Consider the following 26,533-nt stretch of genomic DNA (forward strand, 5'->3'; position numbering starts at 1 on the left):
ACCAAAGTTTTTCACGCTCTGGTTTCCAAAAAAAATTCATCCACACGAGTGGTGTGATTAAAAAAAAAAAATACGATATCCACACAAAACCGCAAAACCCGCTACCAAGTGATGTAATACACATGCCAAAGCAGTAGGTGGCGATGTAACTTCTAACGGAAAGGCCATATCCAGAACCTCCGTTGGCAGGACCGTCGCTGCTTTCGTGGTAGTGTAGTTGGGGTAGCTAGTAACAGGAGCAGCCTCCTTCGTTGGTCGTTAGGTCGAGCAGCTGGATATGCCATCCAAAGAGAGCAGATAGCACACTCACAAATAGGGGTGGGGGAAATTTCCGATTCTTAGATGCGTCGCGATTGTTACTTACTTTTATTTTACAATCTAACCTGTGACAACACATTAGCTCAGGTTGTACGGACTGTAACTGTTGGTAGCTACTGTTGATTTTGTTTAAATATGTTGAATTAATTTTATGGGTTATTGTTTGTCGGACGGTTGAGCTAAGCTAACTGACGCTAACGTCAGCTGTCACTTGTTGCCATAGCAACGGTAAACATTCACATACGGGCTAAGTGCAGAGTGCAGAATCAGGCTTCATTGTAAATATAGTGAAGATACATTGTATTTAACACAGGATGTGGGATTTTAGTAGTTAGTAAACTTTTAGAAAAGAGCAATTTACCGTCGTTCTGACGTCACACAATAGAGACAGGTAATAAAATACTGCAGTTATCCTATCTACACGCAACCGCTGGCACCGGAGTCTTCCAAAAACTTCACCCTGGACTCCAGTTTCAAAGAAACGCGGTTTCAGGGGCCCAAAAGTGCAGTTGCGTGTGGCCAAACAGCCAAATCACATAGAATAATACACGGTTTCAAAAGTACACAGGTCCGTGTGAACTAGGCCTAATAATAGCAAGAATGTTTTATTTGAACTGGTGCATGTAGATTGCTTTTGTTTAGCCAGGGCAGAACTATTTGGCTGCGTAATGGTCAGTACCCTCGATGCCCCAGGGTGTAGCAGTAATGCCGACTGTCAGGCGTTTCCAGTGGGAGAGAGGGAATCATGGGTGGAGCCACGTCAAACCCACCAATAGAAACTCTTCTCTCATCCATCAGCGTAGGCCCCACCCGTTAAGTGCAGTTGAACTTGCAAGCAAAACTTAAACTCGCAAGCAAAGAAGACTGATCTGCAAGTTTTTAACTTGCAATCAAAGAGGACTGATTTATAAGCAAAATGATCCCACGTTTTTACTTACAAACTTGATTTTTGATTTTATGTTTTGTTGTTGTCTGTCTGCCTCATTCTTGTGAACGCAGTTCTTTGAGGGAATTTCTTCAAATTTAGCACAAACATCTGCTTGGACTCATTGATGAACTGATGAGATTTTGGTTGTCAAAGCTCAGTGTGACCCCACAAAACATAACTTAAGAATTCATAGGATAATTATGACACAATTTCACTCAAATGCCCAGTGGGCTATAATAACTAAGTGGTTACATTTTAGATCCAAAAGGTCAAAGGTCAACTTCATTGTAACATCATAATGTTCTGCTTAAACACTTTTCTGGCCATTATTCAACGTCATAACTATTTTTGGAGCTGGAACAGAAGGGGAGACATATGGTTGGATGCTGGTGACTCTAATCTTGGCTGTCTACCTTGAAACCGTGCTGATTGTATAGATCCTCTGTGCTGCTGGGTTTAAGACATGTGTGAAGCATCCATGTTTTAGAATTTGTAGCTTTGCAGCAACATCCATATTTGAACAATTGTCTTCTGTTGTGGCTACATATGAGTCTGGACAGACATGCGTGTAAACTGTAACTGCAACTTGACTGGTTCGCAAAGGCATACAATTAAGAGGTGGGAATCTAGTTTGAACATTGAAGCATGTGAACATTTTGTATTAGAGAGCATTAACACAAGTATGGGCCTGAAAATCCGCATAGTAAGTCCCCTTTTTGATGATGTGGTTGAGTTTCTTTTTTCCTGCATTAAAAAACAGCTGACTCATAAACCTCGGATGTCAGAACATTGATTTTCAGAGAAATGAACTGAGAGCAGTTGAGACTGTGGAGGGAAGGAAATCAATCTTTAAATGAAGAGTACGACTTCAATGTGCGGTTGATTTGTATTCAGTGGATGAAAATCTGCTGATTCACACATGTGGTCCCTCTAAACTCTCATATTTCTCCCTCTCTGTCTTGTGTTTTTGCAGGAAGGGAAAACCATGTTTGAGCAGGAACTGTACCACAACTTCTCCATCAGCAGCGCCAGGTCCTACTTCATCTCATTCACAGGAGACGTAAGTGTGCAGCTCTTTGTGATTACCTCAGGACCACAGCCTGGTCTCACTGATCAGGTTCCGTTCTGTTTAATAAGGTGTGATAATCACTGAATGTGTTTACGCTCAGTCACGTATTCACATCAGGGTCTGCTCGCTCGACAGTAATGTGGAGCAGCCACAGGCCTTCAGGAAGTGTCTGCTTTTTAACATGTCGCTGCTGTTTCTGAGCTGAGGGCTTCTGGAAGTTGAGAAGGGATCAGGTTTTATAAAAAAAAAAAAAAAAAAAAGCAGAAATACAACAAGGTAGCTGGACTAAGCTGTGTGTGGGTTGGAAACAAACATGCACTTTTTATTTCTCTTTACAAAGATCACTGCTGCAGCATTTTATCTGCAAAACATTTTTATTTATCCTTTATTCAGCCAGAACAGGATCTCTTCTTCAGGGAGTCCTGGCCAAAATACATTTTAGATGTGATTTTCTTTGCCTAAATCTCAGATAAATGTTTTGTAATCAATAAATCATTAGTAGAAATGTAATGCTATTGGAAGTACTGGATTACATGACTGACTGTGCTCATCTTAAAGGGATAGTGTGGGTCTTTAGAAGTGGGATTGTATGAGGTAAGTCATAGTCAGTGTATCACACACTGTACATAGCGATCGACACGCCCCCAGTTTGGAGAAACAGGCAGGAGTAGGACTTGGACGCTAGACATTATGCTGCTGTGGACAGAGGCAGCAGCAACACATATTTTAGCCACCTAAAAAAAACCATAACTGTTAAATTGTATGGGAATGGATTTACCACTTTACCTTGCCACAGTCAGCCCATTTAGTTGGGGAAGTCATTACGGGCGTCAGTTCCCCATCTTTGCTTTCGTCAAAGCCACCAGACTCCTTTGACAAAATCAGTAATTTTAGCATGCTGAACTCTGTGGCTGTTGGTCTTCGGCTGCCTCAATCAGTTATGATGTTTGTGTTATTGTGTGACTTTGGTGAATTCAAACTAATTGTTTTATACGCCAGAGTCACACAATAAGACAAACAAACCCACTGATGGAGGCAGCAGTAGACCAACAGCTCCTTTGTTCAGCGACGTTAAATCACTGCTTTTCTCAATGGATTCTGGCTTTAACTAAAATGGTTTGGTCTTATATTCTGTCTGTGTGACACATGGTGACTTCAGCTGTGGAGTGTTTTGAAGGAGCAGACGGATGGACAGAACCGTTGCTTTTATAAAGATAATAAAATGATTCGTCTAAAATCATAAACATAAGCCACTGCACACTGAACAGAATTACTGTGATTTTATTAAGAGCCAACAACACGTTTTGCCCCGTGGTTCACTCAACAGAATCACATGAGCACTCACAGGTGTGTTCATACACATGGGTCACATGACTTATTCTCAGTTAATTCAGTTTTCTTTTTCAGTATTTTTTCTCTCATATTCAGAAACATTTTCCAAAAGATAAATGTTCCAAAAGTAATATGTAATTTAATCTCATCCCATTATGTAGATGACTGAGACTAAGAAACCCGGTGTCTGAACAGCCGCGTCTGTGTCTACTTTTTCTAACTGAAAAAAAGTTTGGCTTTTTCCTGACGTACTTCTTTGACAATTTGCGACAAAGGAGGGGCATCCAAACTTTTCATGTCAGGGGCCACATAGAGATGAATGCATATAGTTCTGGGCCATTAGCCTTGTGTCATCACTTTCCTTTTCAGTAAGCTCCAAATGCTCGTCCTGCTGTACTCCTTCCATATCATCAGAGAAACTGTCCATGAACAAGATAATGTCCTTCTCACTTCGGGCGGTGAGATCTTGACAGTGCCGGTTAGATTCTATTATTAGTCACATATTTCCCCCGTTTCCACAGAAATGTTGGTGTTGGGAAACCAGAGATCGTTTTTCCCCAGAGCTGGGAAGTGCTGTCACTGGTTAGCCTTTAAAAAAGTCCAAGCTCTGCAACAAATGATTTCATGTGTGTAAGCATTTGCATTGAAAGTCCATCTTCCCGTGCAAGCTCTCTGCCAGCCATTCAGTGTTGCTCAGTTCAACAAGGCTGTGAGCAGCCAGATTTCTGCTTCCTGTGACTGATATTCCCAGACTGTGATAGTGACACCCAGCAGTCACAACAGGCACTGGATTATAATGTCATCACCAAGCCAAATATGTCAATTTTATAATCACCCATGGGCCATATGCATTAATACTCGGGGCCACACACCACCTGTGGGCCATAGTTTGGACATCTCTGTAGCCCTTTTGCACAGAGATGGCGCTATAGAGCTGCTAAGTCCTGCCTTTATGCTGCCTTTGCATTTTTACACAGAACCAAAGAATGGCGGCATCACACTGCTCCAGTGTGTGATTTTAGACAGCAAGCTGATATAATGGAATCAAAGGAGGCGTGACGGGTGTGACATGTCATACATTGGCACTGGCCGCTAGTGTGACACATAACATACATGTCAGTAGCACCTTAGAAACAATAGCAATCACATAGCATGCCAGTAAGAATCACTTACCGTCCCTGTTATATGGCGGCTGATCTCGTCCTTCGTTCGGAGGGTAAGGAGCTCGCAGACTTCATTGTTTTCACTGTTTGTGGATATTTTTGGATGCTGTTCTTCTTCTTTGAGTTAGCTGCTAACTGCTATCAGCTACTTTTTTAAAGCTGCAGCGGTGGGTTGCACACATGTTCTCAAAACGTCACACCCATGCTGCCCATGGTCCCATCCTGTGGCTGTTTATGCAGACACTGTTTTGGCACTGTAACTACCTCCTGTTGCAGACTAAAGGAGAGACTGCTCTGCCGCTTCAACTGTACAATGTTCCTGCCCTGAACAGGCAGTGTAAACAGGGCTTGTTAAAGAGCTACCCTGTGAGGAATCTCGTGTTAGTTTTGGCCTCATCGCCAGTTCACAGTTTGTGGTTTTGTTCGTTTTCGTTTGCAGTGCTGCCTGGATTTGAGTTACATCGTGTTCTCTGTCAATTTAAGGTTGACCTCAATGATTGTTTGGGTTTTGATCAGAGTCAAAGAGATCGTGGCACATCTTGTCCCTCAAATATAATTCTGATGTCCGGTGAGGTGGACTGCCCCAGTTATAAAACATTGCAGGATGCCCTGAGCTGTAGATGTCTGTGCTTTGCTGACAGATTCTTCAGAGGATGCACTTCCAATAAATCCAGAATGTTTATTAAACATGAGGAGACCAGAAATGAATAGGTGTATTCTTGTTGCACCTGTAAGTGAATCACCAGCATGAGTAAATCCAGACATTTTATCTGAGGATAATTTTGGATATAACCTGTTATCAGTGTTTTTATTTTACAGATTTTCTAAATTTAAATTCAGGTTTAGAAGTTAACGCTTCAATTCTGATCCACACATTCTTATTCAAGGTGTTCAGACTTAATGCTCTGTAATCTCTGCTTTTTATTTAAAGATAGATGCCATTTTAATCATGTGTGGCTCTTCCTTTTCTTCCTCTCAGACCTGTCAGATCGGTCTGAACTTTGCCAGCGAAGAAGAGGCCAAAAGATTCAGAGCCGCAATCAACGACCTGCTCAACCGACGACAGCGCAAAACAGGTACGTTTCTACTGTTTCAGCTTGTACTCTTTCCTCGCTTCCTCAACCTGTGTGTGACGTTTCACCTTTCACACCTGGGCTCAGGCTCCAGAACACTTAACCACCTCTTCTGCTAACAAGACCTCAACCTCAGTCCCAAACCTGTGTGCCTCGCTCATGTCCAGCTGCATCAGGGAGATGTGCAGGGCTGATAAAATCAAACCAACCAAGGAAGTAGACTCACGGAGGAACAGTTCCTGGAGTTAATTTGTGTGTCTGCATCTCAAGAGCAAGCATGGAGGATTCAGGGTGTTGCTGCTGCTATGAGAACTGAATGGATTTTTGAAATAGCTCATAAAGGTAGAAAGGGGGATTTGGAAGAAACCCAAGAATCCCACACACTGTCGGACTTTTGATCTTAAATTTAACAGACCTTTGGAGTAGTTGTTCCTTGTGGTCCAGCAGAGGTTGTTTTAAAACTTCCTGTCAGCTTGACTTATTGCATGCCCTATTGACCTGTCAATAAACTAAGATAACAAAGCTAAACATCGAAGCATCTGAGAAGTAGAGTGTGAAAGTATTTTAGGTCTTACACTGTAGATGGCAAAATTACCATCAAAGATTACAACAACCAGCCCTGCAACATACGACTTTTCAAGCGATTTCACTGTCGCAGAGAAATTTCCAAAGGCAGAATAAAATCATAAAAGTTGTACCTCCACTGGTGCTACTATGGTCTCAATTGTTTGGTGTGAGGTGGTCAAAAAACTGAGCTGGAAACTGGTGGAGCTGTGGCGTGAACTAGAGTGTTTAATTTGTATCTGATCCACCAACCAGCACTTACTTTAGTGAGAAATCTTAATTCTCCCACTAAAACAGCACACCTGACCATCAGAGGCTGGTAGCAAGTTGAAGCCGACAACATATAAAGTTTATATGCAGATGCAGTTTATCTTTATGAATCATATTGATGCTGAATTAACAGGAATACCTTTATTTGTGTGTCAGGAGTTATGTGTTTTTGCGGACACGGAAAGGAATTTTTAATACGTCATATGGTTTAAAGGGAGTTTGTCATATTATTTTCCACCAGGAGCAGGATGGGAGATAATCAAATAAGGAATCTAATCGTAGTCTTAAAAATAGTGACCCTGTAAGATCCCCAGTCTTTGCAAACTCAAATGTAGTGTTTGACTAAAAACTCAGATTGTCTTTAGATGTGAGAGGACGACAGACTTCAGTCTCAAATACACTTTGCAGTGTATTGAAGCAGCTGCTTTACTCTACATCCACAACAAATCTGAGGACTCAGCTGCCAGTGAGACAGCAGAGGCACCAGCAGTGAGAGGAGCAACCTTGTCTGACTACTTTTCACCACAGTCATCCCAGAATCTTGTAAAATGGTCATCAATGATATGATAACAAGATTTATATGCAAGTATATTTGGTACATTGCTGTTGCTTCAGGAGAAGGTTGTGAGGATAATGACGGAAAAATCTACAATAGCTACAATATTAAGCTCCAATTTTAAGACAGATAGTGCAGCTGTATGACACCACAAGGGAGAACATATAGGCAATGCTGAAAGGTAAGACTCTGCCTCACCGCCGATTGATGGATGTCGCTGTATGTGAGGTCATACGTTGAGGTATATGGGTTGCATTCAAATTAATTCCAACTAACTACACGTTAGTTCGAACTTGACTCAATGTCTGTTGTGTGTGAAGCGATAAATCGAAGTACCCAAAATGAAATCTGTAAAAATGTTTTCCCAGATGAGGACACGAGTGAAGGTTTGGGACAGTTTGCTTCTTTCCTCTGCTGCTGTGAGCTCATTGTGTTTCTCGCTGCTGTAGTAAAACTGTCGGTGTGTCTCTGTGTCGTAAACATCTCTGCATCAAGGGTCCTCTTGGCTCCCCTCCAGCTCCTCTCAGCACGCCGGCTTTTTGAAGTGCACCACTCAAACTGTGATGATGACTGAGGGTCCAAAGGCTCACAGAGCTGTGACACAGAAGGGTTTTTTTTAGAGGGGGGCGTTTTTTATCAAACACATCTGAGCTCTCAAAGCTTTTGCTTGTCTCCTTTTGCTCAGACTTCCTGAACTGTCTCTCTGACTGTTTTGCCCACGGCGTTGAAGACGTGAGGCAGCATGTTTTCTCTGACAGCTCTGACACCTGCGGGCTTTAAAACTGTCGTCTTCCCTCCAGCCGCAACTAACTGAACTTCAGCACGCTTCCTGACTCTTGAACAGCTCACCCTCTTCTCTCACCTCTTAAAAACTAAATATCTTCCATTTTATGTGTTGATTTTGTTCTGAAACTATAATTGTGTTAATTTTTCTTTTGCAGAGAAGAGAGGTGACCCTAAAAATGGTACGTTGAACTCCTAATATTGATAATGCAGATTCTACTTCTACTGTTGTGGCCCTTCAGCGGCAAAAAAACATCCTCTGGTGACTTTGATCTGGGGTCAGTTTGGAAGCTCATTGTGTTGTATGTGGTGTTCAGGGACTGAAACAGACACGTGGCTGAAACATAGTCCAGATTAGAAAACCCTGGAGTAGGGTTTATTAATAAAGGATCAAGAAGCTGATTGAAAACAGTGTTCATGCTCGTTGCACGTCTCTGACAGAAATAGATGTTGTTGCGTGACTGGATGACAAATGCCAGCAGACTTGAGTGTTGGAGAGTTGTGGCGTTTCCTGACACGTTGGCGGCGTTGTTTCACAGACAACGTGACTCACACACTGACACAGAGTGGAGTCTGCCGCAGGTTAATCTGGTCAGCAGGAAGCCCATCTGTGCCATATGTAGACCACATGGTCTGTGTTGTCGGCCCCTTTAAACCCTGTTGAGATGCACACGAGGCCTAATCTGTAATCCCCACAGTTACTGCTGCTGAACATTTGTTTTGTTCATTTAATTGATCCTTGATTCATGTTTTTTTATTAGAATTAATTTCACATTTCAGCATTAATTTTTACAAAATATCAGTTCAGGTCAAAGTGCTTTACATAATACATCAAAAGAATCAATACAAAGTGCAAAAGAAACACATTATAAACAGATATTTAAATGCATTGATAAACAGATAAAAGATCTCCAACATGTGCTGAGCAGTGGGAACATGGATCTATCAACAGATCTGGATATGACACCACCACTCACCATCGCTGCCAAATTACTCCAGTGGCCAATCACGTTACTGCAACAACATTTTACCCCATAGACCTCCACAACCTCAAACTAGGGTTTGATCTGTGTGAAAAAACAATTTGATATTGAGCCAAATACTGGACCGGACTGGTATACCAAATGTTACCATGTTATCCACTCGACTCAGCAGCTGCTCCAGAGTGGAACATAATGACACTGTATCCCAACAGAAAAGTAGTGCCTGACAATCGTGTAGTGTCACGTAACATCGGAGCTCTCTGTTCATGTTAAATACATTAAAAGTCACCTTCTGTTACATCATGCAAACGAACCACATAGATTTCTGCTGTGCACTCGAGATCAGGCTGGAGATGTAACCACCTAAAAGATGGGTGAATAGCAGACCTTCTATCTTCCTACATTTGTGACATTACTTTTTTAAACAGAAAACATGTGTTTTATATTGTAACATTGACTGGAGATTACATATAATATAGCCAGCAACACAGTTTGTGACCAAAGTTCAGCTGAAAACAGCACCTGCAGCCTGTTAGGACGCCTCTTACATCAGCTTTAAATCCAAAATGATGTCATATTGGTGCAGTTTTAGTTTTCTTGACAGACTAACTTTGTCATGTCTCCTCTCGTCACCCCAAAAAACATAGATTGAGTAAACAAACATAGTGTGAGCCACTCATCCCCCTTAACACCTATACTGACATTTGATCTCCTTCAAGGTACCGACACCAGCCTGGAATTGGCTGAAAATGTTCTCCTTCAGTAGTCTGTGGGGAAAAAGTCATTTTGGGCCACATAGCATCAAGTGAAGGATGTAAATCCATTGTTTGGCCACTAAGAAAATTGGCTTCAAAGCCCGACGCACTTCCTGGGGCCCTGCTCCAGAGGCAGTTTCTAAAAAGCCCACCAGCTTCGGTATCTTTTTGGCACCACCTTGTGGACAGAAGGCCAGAACTAAGAGCAAAAAGATGTGTTCAAGATTTAGTTGGCTTAACCCATTGAAACCTGAGCAAATTGATTTGTTTTCTTTTTAAAACATGGGAAGAAGGCAGTGAGCAACTTAAAAAGGAAATTACCCCAAAGAATTAGCAAGAAATTAGTTTAAAAAAAAAAAAAAAAAGTTAAAAACAAACAAACAAGAAAAGACCTGCAAAGAGTTCTTAAAATGTAATAAAAATATATTTTTATAATAGTAATAATATTAATAGTTTTCACTAGCTTTTAAAAAAATAATTTTCTAAACCTATATTTTATTTTATTTATTTATTATTAGTTATTGTTATTATTATTATTATTATTATTATTATTTTTATTTTATTTAATTTTATTTATTTTTTTTGCAATTTTAGGGACATTCCTCACCAAGTTGCTCACTGCCTTTTTTCCCATGTTTCTGAAAGAAATGTCACCAGTGTGCTCAGGGTTCAAATGTTTAAATAACTTGCAACAGGTGTCTGAAAGCAGCACCAAAAAAAGTGATGTCACTCCAGGTTTCAAAGGGTTAATGTGGCCTAAGGTAAAGTACCTGAGATGGTAATTTGCCATATGTCAAAATGTCTGGGATGTTATGGCGTCTGATGCATTGTGGTTTTGAGAGGTAGAAGTAAACATGGTAATTTGACAGGTTCTGGGGGTAAAAATGTCTGAGCAGCACACGTCTCCCTCCACAACCCTGCAAAACACAAACATTATTTTACAGCCTTTGTTCATGATGTTGTTCAGGTGTAGACAAACAAAGTTGTGAGTAACGGTCCCAGTGCATCACAGCTTTAATTTAGCTCTCCTCCTCTGCAGCTGTGTCTGCATGTCATCCCAACAGACTGTTTACTTTCATTAAGCCCTGTGACTGTTGGCAAACACTGACGCCACAAAGAGCAGGATTAACATACACTGAACAAATCAGTCGTGTCTTCAGTCAGCTCCGTGGATTTGTGCCTGAGATCGTTCTTTCATTGAAGTTCGTCTCTGGTGGCGCAGATTCATTCTGACATTTCAGTTGTGAAACATGAGACTAACAGAGGGACGTTGTTGCTCTGGATTGGACTCTCTGTTTGGGAGATGTATGTTTGTTCTTGTCCTCATTGTGAGAACCTCGATAAAAAACGCTTTTGTTGTGAGGAATCTGCTCGTGTTGGTACTTCAGGGATAACCCACAGTGTTTGGGAATGTTGATGGCTCGGTTCTGACTCTCTTGTTACCTGATGTGAACTCTTATATCCAGCTCAAGCTCTTTTACATATGCTGTTCATTGACAGACTGAATGCAGTGGGCTTGAATGGAAGTGTTGTCGGTCACGTCTGTTTTGGAAAAGAACCCAGAGTCTTGGCAGCGAGTCTGGCAGCTTTGCTTATTGAGAGTGCGCCCGACCTTTGTCAGTCGAGTCTGGCAAGTTCAGATCCGAGTTTGAATGTTCTTCATCCGAGTGTTCTTGGCAGGAACGCACGTTTTTCTTGGCAAACTGATCAGGAGACCAACTAAACAACTAAAATGCACGGGGTCTGTCTGTTTGCATGTATGTCTGTCCTTCCATTTTCTTGACAACTGTTTTTATAATCGACCTGGTGGGCGTACTGCTGAGGACCCGAGGAAGTGCAGTGCAGTGTAGAGTGCGAGCTATGAGATCTCCAGAACACATTTATTAGTAGTGTGTTATGTACACACTGTAGTGTGTAGGGGACCCCTATAAACTATTAACAGCATGCTGGGTACAGCTCGCTCTCCATCGCTTGCCACAGTACATTCAAGGATGGATGAATAACACCTTTTCTAATTTGATGTGATGTGAACAAGCAAGCAAGCGAGCGAACCTCAGATTGTTTCAGTGTTTTCCAGTCAGTATATCCTAACCTGCTGCGAGCTTCAGCAAGCTAAGTGACATGTGGCTTATTTAAAATGCTCGCCTTGGCTCTGTTTTCAACACCTCCAACCTATTTTCAGATCAGATCATTGGCAAGATGTTACGTAGGCTTGCTCAGGGCTTCTTAAATGTTGTTGTCACTTGTAGTATATCTGGACACTGTTCACCGTCCATCTGCCAGAGTTCACTTACTGTATGTTAGGAAGAGGTGGTAAGTAAGGCCAGAGATGTTACATCTAAAGCGTCAACAATGTAACTTTCAGAACGAGAACTTTTGTTCCTGGAAAAAGCCTGGTCTCAAATAGTTGGCAGTTAGCAAATGATGCGTATACTCTAGCATTACTCTGGGACACAACTGTTTCATGGCAGGCGTATTTCTCAGGAACCATGGAAGAGCATTGTCGAGTGTGAAGTTGTATGAATGAGCGGGTTTTGAGAAGGCTACAAGCAGAAACACCAGAGGCCAAAGAACTGACCTGTTTCAAGCAGGCACGTTTTGCACTGGTGAAATACAATTTTCTGATATGATAAAAAAATGATCTTTGATGCCTTACTTTGAGAAATATAAACATGTTTTTCTACAAAACCATTTTTATGCGCTTGCACCGGAAATAGCCATGGCCAGAGGCAGTATGTTTTTGGGTTGTCTGTAGGTGCGTCTGTCCCATCCTTGTGAACACGACATCGCAAGAACGCTCAGAGGAAATTTCTTTAAATTTGGCACAAATGTCCACATGGACTCAAGGATGAACTGATAAGATTTTTGTGGTCAAGAGTCAAAGGTCACGGTCGCTGTGACCTTTAAGCCATCCCATTCTCGAACGCGATATCTCAAGAATGGCTCGGAGGAATTTTTTCAAATTTGGCAAAAACACCCACTTGAACTCAACAATAAACTGATTGGATTTTGATGGCCAAAGGTCAAGGTGATTGTGACCTCACAAAATATATTTTTGACTATAACTCGAGAATTCATATGCTAATTATGACAAAACTTCCAAACACATATCTGATAGGATAAAATGTGAAGTGATGACATTTTATATCCAGAAGGTCAAAGGTCAGCTTCACTGTGACATCATAATGATCTGCATAAAACCCTTTTCTGGCCATTCGTCAACATCATATCTCAGGAACAGAAGGGGAGACATTCGGTCAGATATTGAATTGGTGACACTTATCTTGGGTGTCCACCATGAGACTGTGTTGATTGTATAGATTGTGTGTGAAGCATCCATGTTTTGACAGACATTGAAAATTTCAAAGTGAAAGAGAAACTTGACTGGTGTGTGGACTGTGGAGGTATACAAACCCTGGGTGGTAATTCTAGTTTTATTGAACAAAAGCAGCCAAAGATCTCGGATGTTAAATGTTGTCCATATCTTGTATCGCTGCTTGTAGGGAGTTTTGTCTAAAAAAAGTATGATTTTTGAAAGTGTCCGTACTCAACTCTGATGCCCAGGCCGACACAGAACCATCCAGTGTAGCTCTGGCCGGGGAAACGCCCACCGTGTCGGTCCTGGTTCTCTGTAGACGGCAGATTTGAGGCGAGCCTGTTGGTCCTTGTGGTCATAGACATCCAGCATTCATGGGGAGTCCAGGGATTTGGACTGGGATTAGCAGTGGATTAGTGGTTTATGTCAAATGCTGCTGTGGTTTGTGGAGATTACGAGGAATTTGGAGCGGTTCGGACCATCGGGAGAGGCTCAGCTGCTGCATTTTTTTATTAGAAAAGATGGATCATGAAAGCTCAGTGACAGAGTTTACAGCAGCCATATTGATCCCTCAGGTACCTGGATTACTAAGGGAATATTGATGACAGTGTGTGAGGGTCAGGGGGGGGCAGTTACATACCATAGAATAAACCAGTTTATCAGCCTGAAGTCCTGCCAGCATCCCCTGTAGGATGCAGCCTTCATTACAGCGATCTGGGTATCTGCGGGTCTTGATGGTGAATTTGCATGCTCCTCAGATGATCGAGTTTCCTGAGTTGGGTGTCGTTCTTACAACGTCACTGTGTTCACAAGCTTGTAATGTAGAAATAACATGGACGCCGCAAAAACGATGTGTTGTGATCGACTGCTCAGGGCATTTAAACAGGAGCAGACCATTTCTTAGCAGTCTGCTTATCACTTTTTAATACTTGTGATGTACCAGTGGTATAATTCTTCTGTTTCAAATGTTTTCATCCTGACCTCCCTCTCCCTCCCCCTCCCCCCATGTGTGCAGGTCCAGCTCTGCACATGGCCACAGTGGACATCAAGAACCCGGAGATCAACAATGTCCGATTCCACAACTCCCACAGCCACCAGCAGCCGTACCACCTCAACAACATGCTGAGCCACAGCGGGCTCAACAGGAAGGACAAGAAGACCAAAGGCAAGAAGAAGAAGCTGACCAAGGCCGACATCGGCACGCCCAGCAACTTCCAGTGAGTCACACTCATCTTTAAATGTTTTGTTTTGTCTGAATAAAACTCCAAAAACCAAAGATATTCTCTTAACAGTGATCGGAAAAATAAAAGAAACAGAAAACGGACATACGTTGGCACTTTTTGTTTAAAAAATGACTCAAGCAATGAATCAGTCATAAAAATAAGTTAACCCTGTCTTTTGACTTATTTGTTAGTTGAGTAATTGTTTCAACAGATTCGAAAAGTGGTCAAAAATAGAAGCGGCAAGACATCCTGACTTTTAGTTGCGCGTGTGTGTGTGTGTGTGTGTGTGCAGTCATAGACCTGCACTGTGCCATCTGATCCAGCAGCAACACTCGGCTTCATTGAAACAGTAAACATGTTGCGTTGAGGTCTGAGAGCGCTCAATGACCACACTGTGTCTCTGACTGATGTCACTCTCACTGATGTGAGTGTGTGTGTGTGTGTGTGTGTGTGTGGGCTCACTATTTAGCATGTGCACATGGTCGCCCACGTGCATATGTTAAATAGTTGCTGTACTTCTGTATATTTTATGTGTGTGATCTCACCACATATCTGTCCCGTCTTCTTCAGGCACATCGGTCACGTGGGCTGGGATCCGAACACAGGTTTTGATGTGAGTACCCCCTTCTAACACAGACACACACACACACACACATGCGCGCACACACAGGAGCACAATAGTGACCTGTGTGGTGGCTGCATGATGAAATCACACAATAGGTTCTTTTTGCTTCCTGCTCATATTCACAAACATCTCGCTGCGTCTCAGAAGCTGCAGAATGTTCCAGACAGAGTCAGGCTGCAGCCTCATCGAGTCGTCTGAGTGTTCACTGCTTTCTGAAGGAAACAAACAGATTTTAAATATAAATGCATTTAAAGACCCCCTCTTTTCTTCCTCTACAAATTTAAAAAGCCCTAATTTAATTAATAATCGTGGCACTAAAAATAAAAAGCTGCAGTGTCGTGTTGTGGCACAAAAGATACAGTTCTGTCCCCACTTCCCACCTACCTTATGTTGTATAAATAAAGTTGATCTGCCTTTATTTATCAGGCTTTAAACTTGCAAACACACTCACGACTGTGTGGTCCCCAACCAGCACTATTCCTGTCACAAAGGGAGCTCTGGCTGCCAAGAAGCTCCTCTTTGTATTTTAGCTCTCATCACTTTGTTCAGACTAAAAGGGAAACCTCGTTATGTGATCTGGTGCCAGAGCAGAAAATAAATCCTCCTAATATGACCTCAGTGGGTGCTGTGACAGCATCACAAGTACAGTAAGAGTAATGGAGGTTTTGCAGTTTTTGATTACTCTGATTAGCACTGCAAAGGAGCCAGACGTTTGAAAAGACAGAATAGCTTTTTCCTCATTTTAAAGTGCACACACAGCGAGGAGCGGAGAAGTGTTTGCTTCAGTGCATCATCTTGGTTTCATCAGGGTGGTGTCTGAGGCTGTTGATGAGAAACTCGAAGCACAGTTTACTGGAGAAGAGTTTTGTAAAGCGTTTTGATTTTGAAAAATAGCCTTTAATATTTGATCAAGAGAGCTCTTCATTTACCTCATGAACAAATCGTTACTTCAACCAGCAAAATACTTCAACCAAATATACACAGTCCTGCTGGTTGTGATTTTCTCATTTAGTTTTGACTAATGTTTCCAGGACCCCGACTGGTTTCTCGTAGCAGCTGGTTCGTGTCATCGCTGAGTTTGTCCGCTAACGAACGTTGTGTTCAGACTGACGGGACTAACGAGCAGAAGGGTGACTGCTCTCCATTCGCCGCCTCGTTATTGTGCCTGTGTACCCGACTGAGCGAGCATGCTGAATGATCCTGAAAACATGTCAGTCACACACCAGACAGTCCCAGAATGCACTGCAGCATGACAGGAACCAGAGGTGTGAATGAGCTGCAGGTTAATGACTGATTTGATGGAAGGCAGCTGAGTGGTTTGGGTCAGGTAGTTTGTAGTTCTTCCTGTTGGCCACCAGGTGTCACACTGACACTGTGACTGAGAGCTGTGCAGTTCATCTTCACTGCAGAGGAAGTCGAATCACTGCTTCTGTACTGTGGTCAAAATATTTCTATCGAATGGCGTTATGGAGAGCAGAGAGCCTGAAACATGAAACCATATCATGACAAATAGACTTCAACAGAGGCTGAACTGAAGTTGTCTTCATGTGCGTACTTAAAGAGTTAATGATCCATCCCCAGGGACAAACGCACTTTTTTTTTGCAGCCATCTTTTTGACCTTTCAGCCAGACTTACCTAGAAATAGTGTGCAAGAATTCTGATCAGTTGTGGCTCAAAGATTGTTGATACTAAGCAATTTCAGTTGCAGCTGTCACACTTCATTGAGGCTGTTGTATACTCAGATGAGGTTTGACCACCAGGAGTCATCAGTTAACAGTATTTTGAGCTGACAGATCATCTTAAATTTGTCCTCAACACACTTCAAGTCTTGTGTGTGTTTTTTAAAATGTTGTCTGTGTTGTCGATGTTGCAGCTGAACAACCTGGACCCTGAACTCAAGAACCTGTTTGACATGTGTGGCATCTCTGAGGCTCAGCTGAAGGACCGGGAGACGTCCAAGGTCATCTACGACTTCATCGAGAAGAAGGGAGGGGTGGAGGCCGTCAAGAACGAGCTGAGGAGGCAGGGTGAGAAAACACACACACACACACACACACACACAGTCAGAGGTACCTGCCTTTGATGTATCAAACTGATCCTAAATAATAATGAAGTGCTGCAGCAGTTGATCCGTTCCACCAGGATTCTGCTGCAAAACAACAGAACTTTCAAGCACGACAGCATCTCAGAGGTCGACATTGTTCTGAAGGAATTAGAAATTAAATTCGATTTAGAAATGGAGAAACATTATTTGATGTGTTGTGAAAAACTTACCTGAGAGCGAAACAAAAAATAAAAGCAAAATATTAACAAACGTGCTCAAAAAGGAGAAAGAAGTGTAGACTGATAAAATCCCACCTCCTTCTCACTATTTAACTGTCATTTAAAATGAATTTGTCAACAACTGTCCCAAACTTATTTACAACTGTTAATATGAATAAATAAACATCAGTCTTAGAAATTAAATTTACAAACCTCATCAACTTCATTTACATCCCAAGTAACACCCAGAGCCAAATGAATAAATAACCAAGCCATCAGCATCACCCCTCTTGGTCTGCATACCTCCTAAAAATGTCTTCAGACCAAATACGAAACCATTTTAGAACGTTGCAGAACGGCACATTGCAAGTAGTTGTCTCTGTAGGGCTCTGCTTACTTTAGATGGATGTTTAAATGCAGGTGATGTTGCATGTGATTTTTATTGATCTGCTTTAATAATGCTGAAATATACACTTTGTTTTCTTTTGACAAAATGGAAAAGCATCTGAAACAGATCTTAAAGGAATAGTCTGACATTTTGCAAAGTAGGCTTAGATGAGAGAAGATTATTACCCCACTTATATCTGCAGCCAGCAGCCTGTTAGCTTAGCTTAGCACGAAGACTGTAAACTGAGGGAAACATGTGGCCCGACTTTGTGCAACTGTCACAAAATCCACCCAACGGCACCTCTAAAGCTCCGTCACTGACACATTACATCTCTTTTGTTTAATCTGTACAAAAACCAAAGTGCAAAAACAACTATTTGTCATTTTACGGATAGTTATGAGCCAGACTAATACTTGGACTTGAGTGGTTGCCAGGCAACAAGCAGGGATGAAGGAAGTTTCTGCCCAAAGGACAAATATGAAGGTGGTATTGATCTTTTCATCCAACTCTACACCAGAAGGTGAACAGGCGTATTTCCCCAGCTGTCGAACTGTCTTTAAACTCTCGTGGGAAAAGAGTCCCTTAAAGTTAAAAGTTAAACACCAACGAGAGAAGAAACATTTAAATTTAAATCTTTAAGTCCTCTCACAGACAAACGTTAAGGATTGATCCATTCAGTTTAAAAAGTTTATAACACCCAGAAAAATGATATAGAAACACAACAAACGTGAAATAAGTATTATTCCTGCAGGTGTGACAGTTTTGCTTTTCTGCGTATTCATCATTTCAAACAGAAGCAAAATAACTTTTTTTATGAACTGATTTAAAATCCTCTCAGTTTTATCTTGAAATATCATTTCCTTCCTTTCTGCAGTATTTTTCTATCAGACAGTCTGTTTGAGGTGCGCAGATGAAACGTTATCCTGTGTCAGATACTTTTATTCTTTGTGACAGACTCTCCTTCTCCATGTTTTATTCATGTTAACCTGGAGAGACAAGTGGGGAGTGATCTGAATCTGAATTTAAGTGTGTGTGTGTGTGTGTGTGTGTGTGTTTGTGTGTGTGTGTGTGTGTGTGTGTGTGTGTGTGTGTCACCACTGGTCAGATTTAGATTGTGGTATCGATGATGGATGGAGGGTCTTCTCATGTGGTCCCAGTGATTTAAAAATCAATCTGTGTGTGATCAGTATTGAAATATTATCTTTTTCAGTAGTTGTTTACGATTTTGTTTCTCTTCAAGTTTTCTTTGATTGAATTTTTTCTCCAGGCTGTAGAGACTGTTCCTCGAGTTCTTCTCTAAAAAGTCTCTGAGCCTGATAAAATCGACTTAAATACGTGTTTAAAGCTACAAAATACGCTCAATCAATAACTCTCCTATTGTGAAATTCTGGGCCGATACTTTGTTATAAAAAAACCTAACTGAACTGTTATAGCCCTAGTAAGCACAAATTCAGTCACACAGATTAATGAAACAACCTTTGATATAACCTTTCACATGAAAAACATCTGTTTTAAAAAAAAAAAGCAGCATGAAAAACTAATTTTACTTTTAATTCCCTCTCAAATATCTATTTCAAATAAATGTACATATAATTAATTGCCATAAAAACATCAACACATTTCTCCTTAAGACAGCTGCATTGATTCAAGTTTTTTGGCTACAAAACTAAAAAACTACATTTTGCAAGATTACATTGAACACATCATGAGAGCGTTTACTCAGTGTAACCTCCCGTGAGCTGTTAGTTGCGTCCATCAGCTGCTTACAGCTCACAGAGAAGGCGCATGCTCTTACCCAGACTCATGTGCTTGCAACTTTTATTAACCTTTCCATAGTGCCAGCACAAAACAAAAAGGAATGTACTGCCTTGTGCAGCGGCGTCCAAAGACGCACCACAAAGCCTGTTACACAACATTTATAGAAAACATGTTGTTCAATGCAAAAACTGTAATAAACCGGTGCATTCTGTTTTTATATTGAAATCGTGATCACTGCTCATTGTGAGTGGGCATGGCTTAAGTTACACTGGAGGAAACTTCTAGTGACATTAAGGGCCCGTCCCAATACCCCCCCCAGCCCTACCCCTACAGTTGCGCGTTCCCGCGAGGGGTAGTGGTGTCCCAATTCCTTTTTGCGTGTAGGGGTAGGGGGCATAACGAGGGGTAGTGGGTATGAAACTAGCCCTTCGTAGCGAGGGATTTCAGATGCTGACTTGCCAGCGAGGGGTAGACGTCGCCATGGCTACCACCGAGCAAGAGACGGGCAAAAAGTTCATACATAGCTAACATTACCGTCGTCAGGTTGCTTGTTAGCTAGCTAGCTAGCTCACACTATCTGGCGTCTGTCATCTGTCCTGTTCAGCAAAACTCTCAGACTTTACACATTACGATAACACGCCAGCTAGTATAACTATGCTGCCTCGTAATGTTAGCTGGGTAGCTAGCTAGCAGAAGTCCCCTGTCGTCTGTCATTCGTCAAACGAAGCACGATGAATGCGGCAAACGTGATCGGTAGGATGAACTCAACTGGAGACTCCATTGTAGATGCCGATTGGAAATGTAGATGGCTCGCAGCTTCCTGTTTTAAAATAGTTAAGTATGCGTAAACGTAACCGACGCGGTGACGTAGTGAGTGGTGTCCCAATTCCTAGGGAAAGATTTCTACCTCTACCCCTCGTTGCTTCATTTTGAGGGCCAAGGGGTAGTGGACAAGGGCTAAGGGGTAGGGCCAAGGGCTAAGGGGGGTTGTGGACAAGGAGTACGGCCAAGGGCTAAGGGGTAGTGGACAAGGACTAAGGGGTAGTGGACAAGGGCTAAGGGGTAGGGCCAAGGGCTAAGGGGTAGTGGACAAGGACTAAGGGGTAGGGCCAAGGGCTAAGGGGTAGTGGACAAGGGCTAAGGGGTAGTGGACAAGGGCTAAGGGGTAGGGCCAAGGGCTAAGGGGTAGTAGACAAGGGGGGCTATTGGGATTGGGCCTAACACGTCTCTGTGATGTCATCTTCAGGTGTGGTGATACGACCTGATCTCATGTCTTTTCTCTCCCCCCCTGCAGCACCCCCTCCACCTCCTTCCCGTGGCGGTCCCCCTCCTCCTCCTCCGCCCCCACACAATTCTGCTCCACCACCTCCTCCTCCCCCGTCCAGAGGCGGCCGTGGAGCCCCGCCTCCCCCTCCTCCGTCCAGAGCCCCCACCTCAGCTCCTCCTCCTCCGCCTCCCTCCAGACCAGGAACTCTGGGTGCACCACCTCCTCCACCTCCTCCCACCAGAGGAGGTCACCAGCCCCCTCCTCCTCCCCACCATCACCACCACCACCAGCCTCCCCCTCCTCCTCCTCCACCTTCCTCGCACTCCTCTGCCTCCCCCCAGGCCCCGCCGCCTCCACCTCCTCCATTGGCCCAGCAGTCTCCAGTCAGTGGAGGTGGCAGCTCGGCCCCTGCTCCACCTCCTCCGCCGCCTCCTCCACCTCCTCCTCCTGGCCCCCCTCCCCCTCCAGAGTTGGACGGTGTCAGTGGAGGCGGAGACTCTCCTCACTCGCCGAGCCCCGGTGGGAAGTCGGCGCTGCTGGAGCAGATCAGAGGAGGAACTCAGCTGAAGAAGGTGGAGCAGAACAACCGAGCGCCGTCCTCCGGCGTGGGACGAGACGCCCTGCTGGACCAGATCCGACAGGGAATCCAGCTCAAGACCGTACGACAATCACATCACTCCTTTCTTTGAGTCATAACTCGGTCAAATCTAATCACACAGACACGATACTCATATTTTTAGATTCAGTGTGACATACAGTTTTCTGTGATATAAATACCTCTGATGTCCATTAAAGATTAATATTCATAAATCCCCTTCAAGTTCAAAGAAATAAGGCGCTCCCTACAACATTTAGAGATTTATCAGAATCAAAATGAATCCAGTGGTTTTGTTTTTACATCCATGGTTACAGTGCAAATAAGAACTGCTAACGGTTCATTCGGCATGACTTTTTATGGCACATATTTGCCAAATGTAAACAATTCTAGGCTTACGAAAATAGGTAAAAATTAAGTAACAAAGTAAAGTCTTTGATGTTGTTTGCTGTCTTATGTAAAATCAGATCAATAGAAGTTTAGGCAGCAAAATGTTTTATTATTGCCGTCACACAAAAATCTGTAATGCTTTTTATGATCAAAGGAACATCTGATTTGTACCTTTTTATTAAACTGGAGCGGATCTGTTTGTGTGTCTTCAGGTGCCGGATCATCCAGAGTCCGGCCCTCCAACGTCGGCTCCCACTGCGGGCATTGTCGGCGCTCTCATGGAAGTGATGCAGAAGAGGAGCAAAGCCATCCATTCCTCAGGTAACTAACTTACATATGGCATGAGCACTGTCAATTTCCGTCCACTTACAGTGTTTGGTTTTTGCCACTGACAGGCTCAGACTATTGTTACAAATGTCTGACAACATTATGGAAAGGATCCCTACAGAGAACAACCTCTGTGTTGAAGAATCAGATCCTTTTGGTTTCACCAGAGACAGCCCCAAAATCACTTTGACCAAACCCACCAGACTCCATTTAAATAAACAGTAATTCTATCATCATAAAACACACTTCATTCAAAGTCGATAGAAACAAAATAAAACTCACAGAAACCATCTTGGTTTGCCTTTCCACTACAGCTGCTCGATTAATCGAATTTTAATCTAGATTACTACTTTCAGCGATTATGAAAACAAAATAATCGACATAAAACGATTATGCGCTTCTTGTCAGTTTACTTTCGTTGTCTTGTGTTGCAAATCAAACGCACAACAGCGTGTGGAAAATGGCAGAGGTTGGTGGGTGTGTGTGTGTGTGTGTGTGTGTGTGTGTGTGTGTGTGTGTGTGTGTGTGTGTGTGCGTGTGCGCATGTGTCTATGTGTGCGCGTATGTGCTGTGTGTGTGTGTGTGTGTGTGTGTGTGTGCGCACGCGCATCGGGGCCGAACTCCGCCGTGTGCGATACAGAGAGCAGAGGAGAATTGTAAACGCGACCATGTAGAGACAGAAATGACATGCCGTCCTGTAAACAATGTCAATCATCACCGGTAATCAGTTGTGATTATGATTTTTTCCATAATCGAGCAGCCCTACTTTCCACTGCTCAACAATCATCCACTCTGGTTTGTTTTAAAATGAACGCTTAATTCACCCAGTTAGATGTGAAATGTTGCGGCTCTATACACACTTAAATTACTGTATATTTAAGTCTGGAGTTTAAGGAAATAGTCATCAACTGAGGAAGTGCATCGCCTTCTTATGGAGAGCTGAGACTATCAGTACTGTCCTTATATTTGTCATTCAAGCAGTAACTTCCTCTGTGTCTGCTTGTTGCCTGGCAACTCCTTAAATCCAAGAAATAGTCAGACTCATAACGGCCGGTAAAATGGCAAATAGTTGTTTTTGCCTTTGAGGTGCTGTTGGGTTAATTGTGTAAAGTTTGGACAGAGTCGGGCTCTTTCCGCCTGTTTCTAGTCTTTGTGCTAAGCTAAGTTAGCGAGCTGCCGGCTGTAGCTTCATGTTTAACGGACAGACGTGAGAGTGGTATCAACCCTCTCTAACTCTGAGAAGCATCAGACTTTTCCTTTACAGCAGAACTCCTACTCTTCGGTCTTATCTTTTACATTCACCCTGTAGCTTCAGACTCGTGAGTCAGTGAATGAAAAGATTTATTCTCTGGATTTCTCTTTAAATGTGTTTTTGTTTTCCAGACGAAGACGAGGATGATGACGAAGACGAGGACTTCGAAGATGATGACGAGTGGGACGACTAGTGAAGATCTCTCCTTGACTCCCCCACCCCCACCTGCACCTACCGCTAACACTAAAATATCCTCTAAAAATCTTCCAGCATCTGACTAAAATTGTAATGTAAATGTTGTAAGAATTGGCTGTATATTTATTTTTGCCTTTTTTTGCTTTGTTTTTTTTTTAATGATAATTATAATTAATCTGTGCAATACCTCATCTGTTAAATCTGTTACATTCGTCACACATCCTCATCGTTAAAGACTCTTTCCCCGGAATTTCCTGTCATTAGAAAGCACTTAACCATCAGCACCATGTGGAGACACATCCGGATACATTTCATATCAATAATCAATAATATAAACACTAGGCTGCTCCACTGAGGAATCTGAACTTCATGTGCTCCGTGGGAAATATTGTTATGTGTTCATTTCTTTGTGTTTTCATTCCTCGGGAAAAGGGAGACGTACGTGCGACCAAACAGGCAGGATCCTCTTTGTGTTTGACAGCGGTCGCTCTAAACGCCAGATAACACTATTTTCTTACCGTGCTTCTTTTTTCGTACCTCTCGAGTTTCCTAATAAATTGTAGTTTAGTCGTGTTATTTTTTCATAAATCCTTTTTGACCAAAATGCGGCGGCAGCCTCACGTTGATTCTCGACTTTTATTTTTTATGAAGTTAAAGCTGTTTATTTGCACACACAGTTTATACGATAGTACAGTTTTGTGTTTTTCAGGTGTGCGTTTGTCGAGTACATTTTAATTTTGTTTTCAGGCAGGTCACAGTGATGACGGACACTTTGAAAAGGTTCTGCAATGTTGTGACCTTTTTAAATGGAAATACAAAGCATGACTGACGATGTTTCACTTTCTTTGGCTTAATACAGGAACATGTCTGCACACACACACACACACACACACACACACACACACACACTCTGTGGCATTTGTGAAATGATGGTTTTGTTCTTAATGTCTGGTTGGTTGTTTTTGTTGTGACATCATTCCGTTATTTCCTGCAGGAAGAATCAGCAGCAGCGCTCCGCTCGGTATTTCAATTATCACATCATGCACAGAGAAAAGATAAAGACATCACTCATCCTCTTCCGTCCACCAGTTAACAAACTATAATTTTATGCAATGCGACTGTAAATGTCTCCTCGTGGAGAATAATAATAAAAAAAGCAAATAATGAACCAAATGTGGCATTTGCAAGCAGCTTGTGGGTTTGGCGATGCCTGTGATCCTCCGTCCGTATGTGGAGATAAAGAAATAACCGACGCTCGTTTTAACTGTTGATGTTAAAGAGTTTTTACCGTCCTCCAGCGAGGCTTAATGCTGCATCGAGAAGCCGAGATACTGACAGCGAACCTGTGAAAAGGGTTGGGAGGGGTGGGGGGGTGATGAGAATACTAAATTGTATACTTAAATAAATGTTAATATTTACAGAGAATTTTGGCTCCTGTTTTTTGTCAGTGTTTCTGCATCTGGTGCTTCAGAGACGTTAAACTCAGTCCTTCATCGGACTGTTTGGTTTGACATTCAAGAGTTTATTTGTATTTTTTATTTAAATCCTTGTGGAAACAGTGAGCCAGCACTTCAGGTTTGGCGAACGACCTGTACAGGGTCACTCTGTGTCAAGTTAGATTTTAGATTTTTGAGAATTTCAGGGAATTTTGTCATGTTTTAAAACCTTAAAAAACATCTGACAGGAAGCCATTTTAAATGTTCTATATCTTCTACACATATTGCTCCTACAGCCATAACATTTCTCATCTGCTGATGCTTTTTAATCATTTGGATCTGTTGTACAACTTTTTGTCTGTGCCTTGACCGAATTTAAAAGCTGTTAGAGTTACATATCTGAAGATATTGAACCCTAATCATGTACTGGTTGGGTAACATATTTATATTTAAAGCTCAGTCAAGAACCAATTTGAATTCGAAATACAGTGCAATGGCAATTTCTTATAGGAAAAATTATTGCTACAAATGATGGTAAAGTTGCACAACATAATATGAAAACCAGGCCTCTAATTGAGACAGGCCTTTACATGTGTAGCCACACCAGGCTAGTAAAAGGGACTTGTGTTTGTTTGGTGCTTTGCTTTTAATTGAAGTTTTATGGTATACGTAAATACCTGCAAAACTACTGACATTTGTATCATCAGCTTCAGCTACACTGTTTTTAGTGCTAATTAGCAAATGTCAGCATGCTAATGCACTAATTAATGTTGTGCTAAACAAGTTTTCACTACGCTAACCTCAGGCAAATCGGCGCTCGTTCCTGAGCGACAATACGTGGGACTTTTCAAAGATGGGAGGCAGGCTGTGAAGTTTGAATGCTCTCTGTGTCAGTGTGGGTTCTCTCCTGGTTCTCTGGCATCCTCCCGCAGTCCAAAGACATGCAGGTCAGTTGGTGACTTAAGATTGGTTAGAATGGTTGTCCAGGATGTATCGCACCTCTCACCCAGTGTCAGCTGGGGTCGGATCTACCCTCGCGACCCTGATTAGAAGAATCAGTTATGGATAATTAATTAATGAATGTGCTGATAAGTTGCAGACCCCCAAAAGATATGAAGGAGGTTAAATTTCTGGACCAGCCTGCGAGTCCAAATCCTGTAGTGTAAAATTTGTTTTGACCTGCCATGACAGCAGCAACAACCTTAAGCCAATGTCAGAGGGAGGAGCCATGACACCTGTAACACAGCGTCAGCTAGCAGATCAGACAATCCTTGCAGCCCTTGTCTCCCCAGCCACACTATCCCCCGCATTCTGTTGTTTTTCTTAGTTAGTTTTTCATTGCAAATCAGTGCACAATCTTGGATCAGTTGCACGTGTGACCCCCCGTTGCCAATCACTTGTGACATGCAAATTCAGCAACTCCAGGATACCTCATTATGAGACACTCACGTAATGTGATCACTTACAGCAGTCTAATGACTTTAAAAACTTTACAGTGTGCAGGTGTCATAACATGGTAAACACTTTACCTGCCAAACATCAGCATGTCCTCACAGAGCTGCTAACGTGACTGTAGCTCCTCGTCTTTAGTCTTTATTCAGGATTCAGACAGAAGACAAACAACTGTTCCCCAGCTCTGCAGACAGAGCGCTTCAGCAGGACAAATGTATGTTAGAAGAACTCATGTTTTAATGAGTGATACAG

The 26,533-nt window shown here is 42.4% G+C and overlaps 1 protein-coding gene across 2 annotated transcripts in view; it reads left to right on the forward strand.

Moving 5' to 3' along the window:
* wasla (WASP like actin nucleation promoting factor a) overlaps positions 1-24,746 on the forward strand; it is a 35,147-nt gene extending 10,401 nt beyond the window's left edge. The window contains exons 3-11 of one of the 2 annotated variants that reach the window (XM_050072904.1): positions 2,220-2,306; positions 5,790-5,886; positions 8,215-8,238; positions 14,126-14,327; positions 14,904-14,946; positions 16,833-16,986; positions 20,662-21,293; positions 21,832-21,940; positions 23,330-24,746. In XM_050072904.1, the coding sequence (XP_049928861.1) occupies positions 2,220-2,306; positions 5,790-5,886; positions 8,215-8,238; positions 14,126-14,327; positions 14,904-14,946; positions 16,833-16,986; positions 20,662-21,293; positions 21,832-21,940; positions 23,330-23,391 (1,410 nt within the window). In that variant the 3' untranslated portion in view covers positions 23,392-24,746. The remainder of the gene's footprint in view (positions 1-2,219; positions 2,307-5,789; positions 5,887-8,214; positions 8,239-14,125; positions 14,328-14,903; positions 14,947-16,832; positions 16,987-20,661; positions 21,294-21,831; positions 21,941-23,329) is intronic. The other variant, XM_050072906.1, reaches the window with a different exon arrangement.
* The last annotated feature ends 1,787 nt before the right edge of the window (positions 24,747-26,533 follow it).

This window comes from Epinephelus moara, chromosome 20, assembly GCF_006386435.1.
Source record: "Epinephelus moara isolate mb chromosome 20, YSFRI_EMoa_1.0, whole genome shotgun sequence".
Lineage (NCBI taxonomy): Eukaryota > Metazoa > Chordata > Actinopteri > Perciformes > Serranidae > Epinephelus > Epinephelus moara.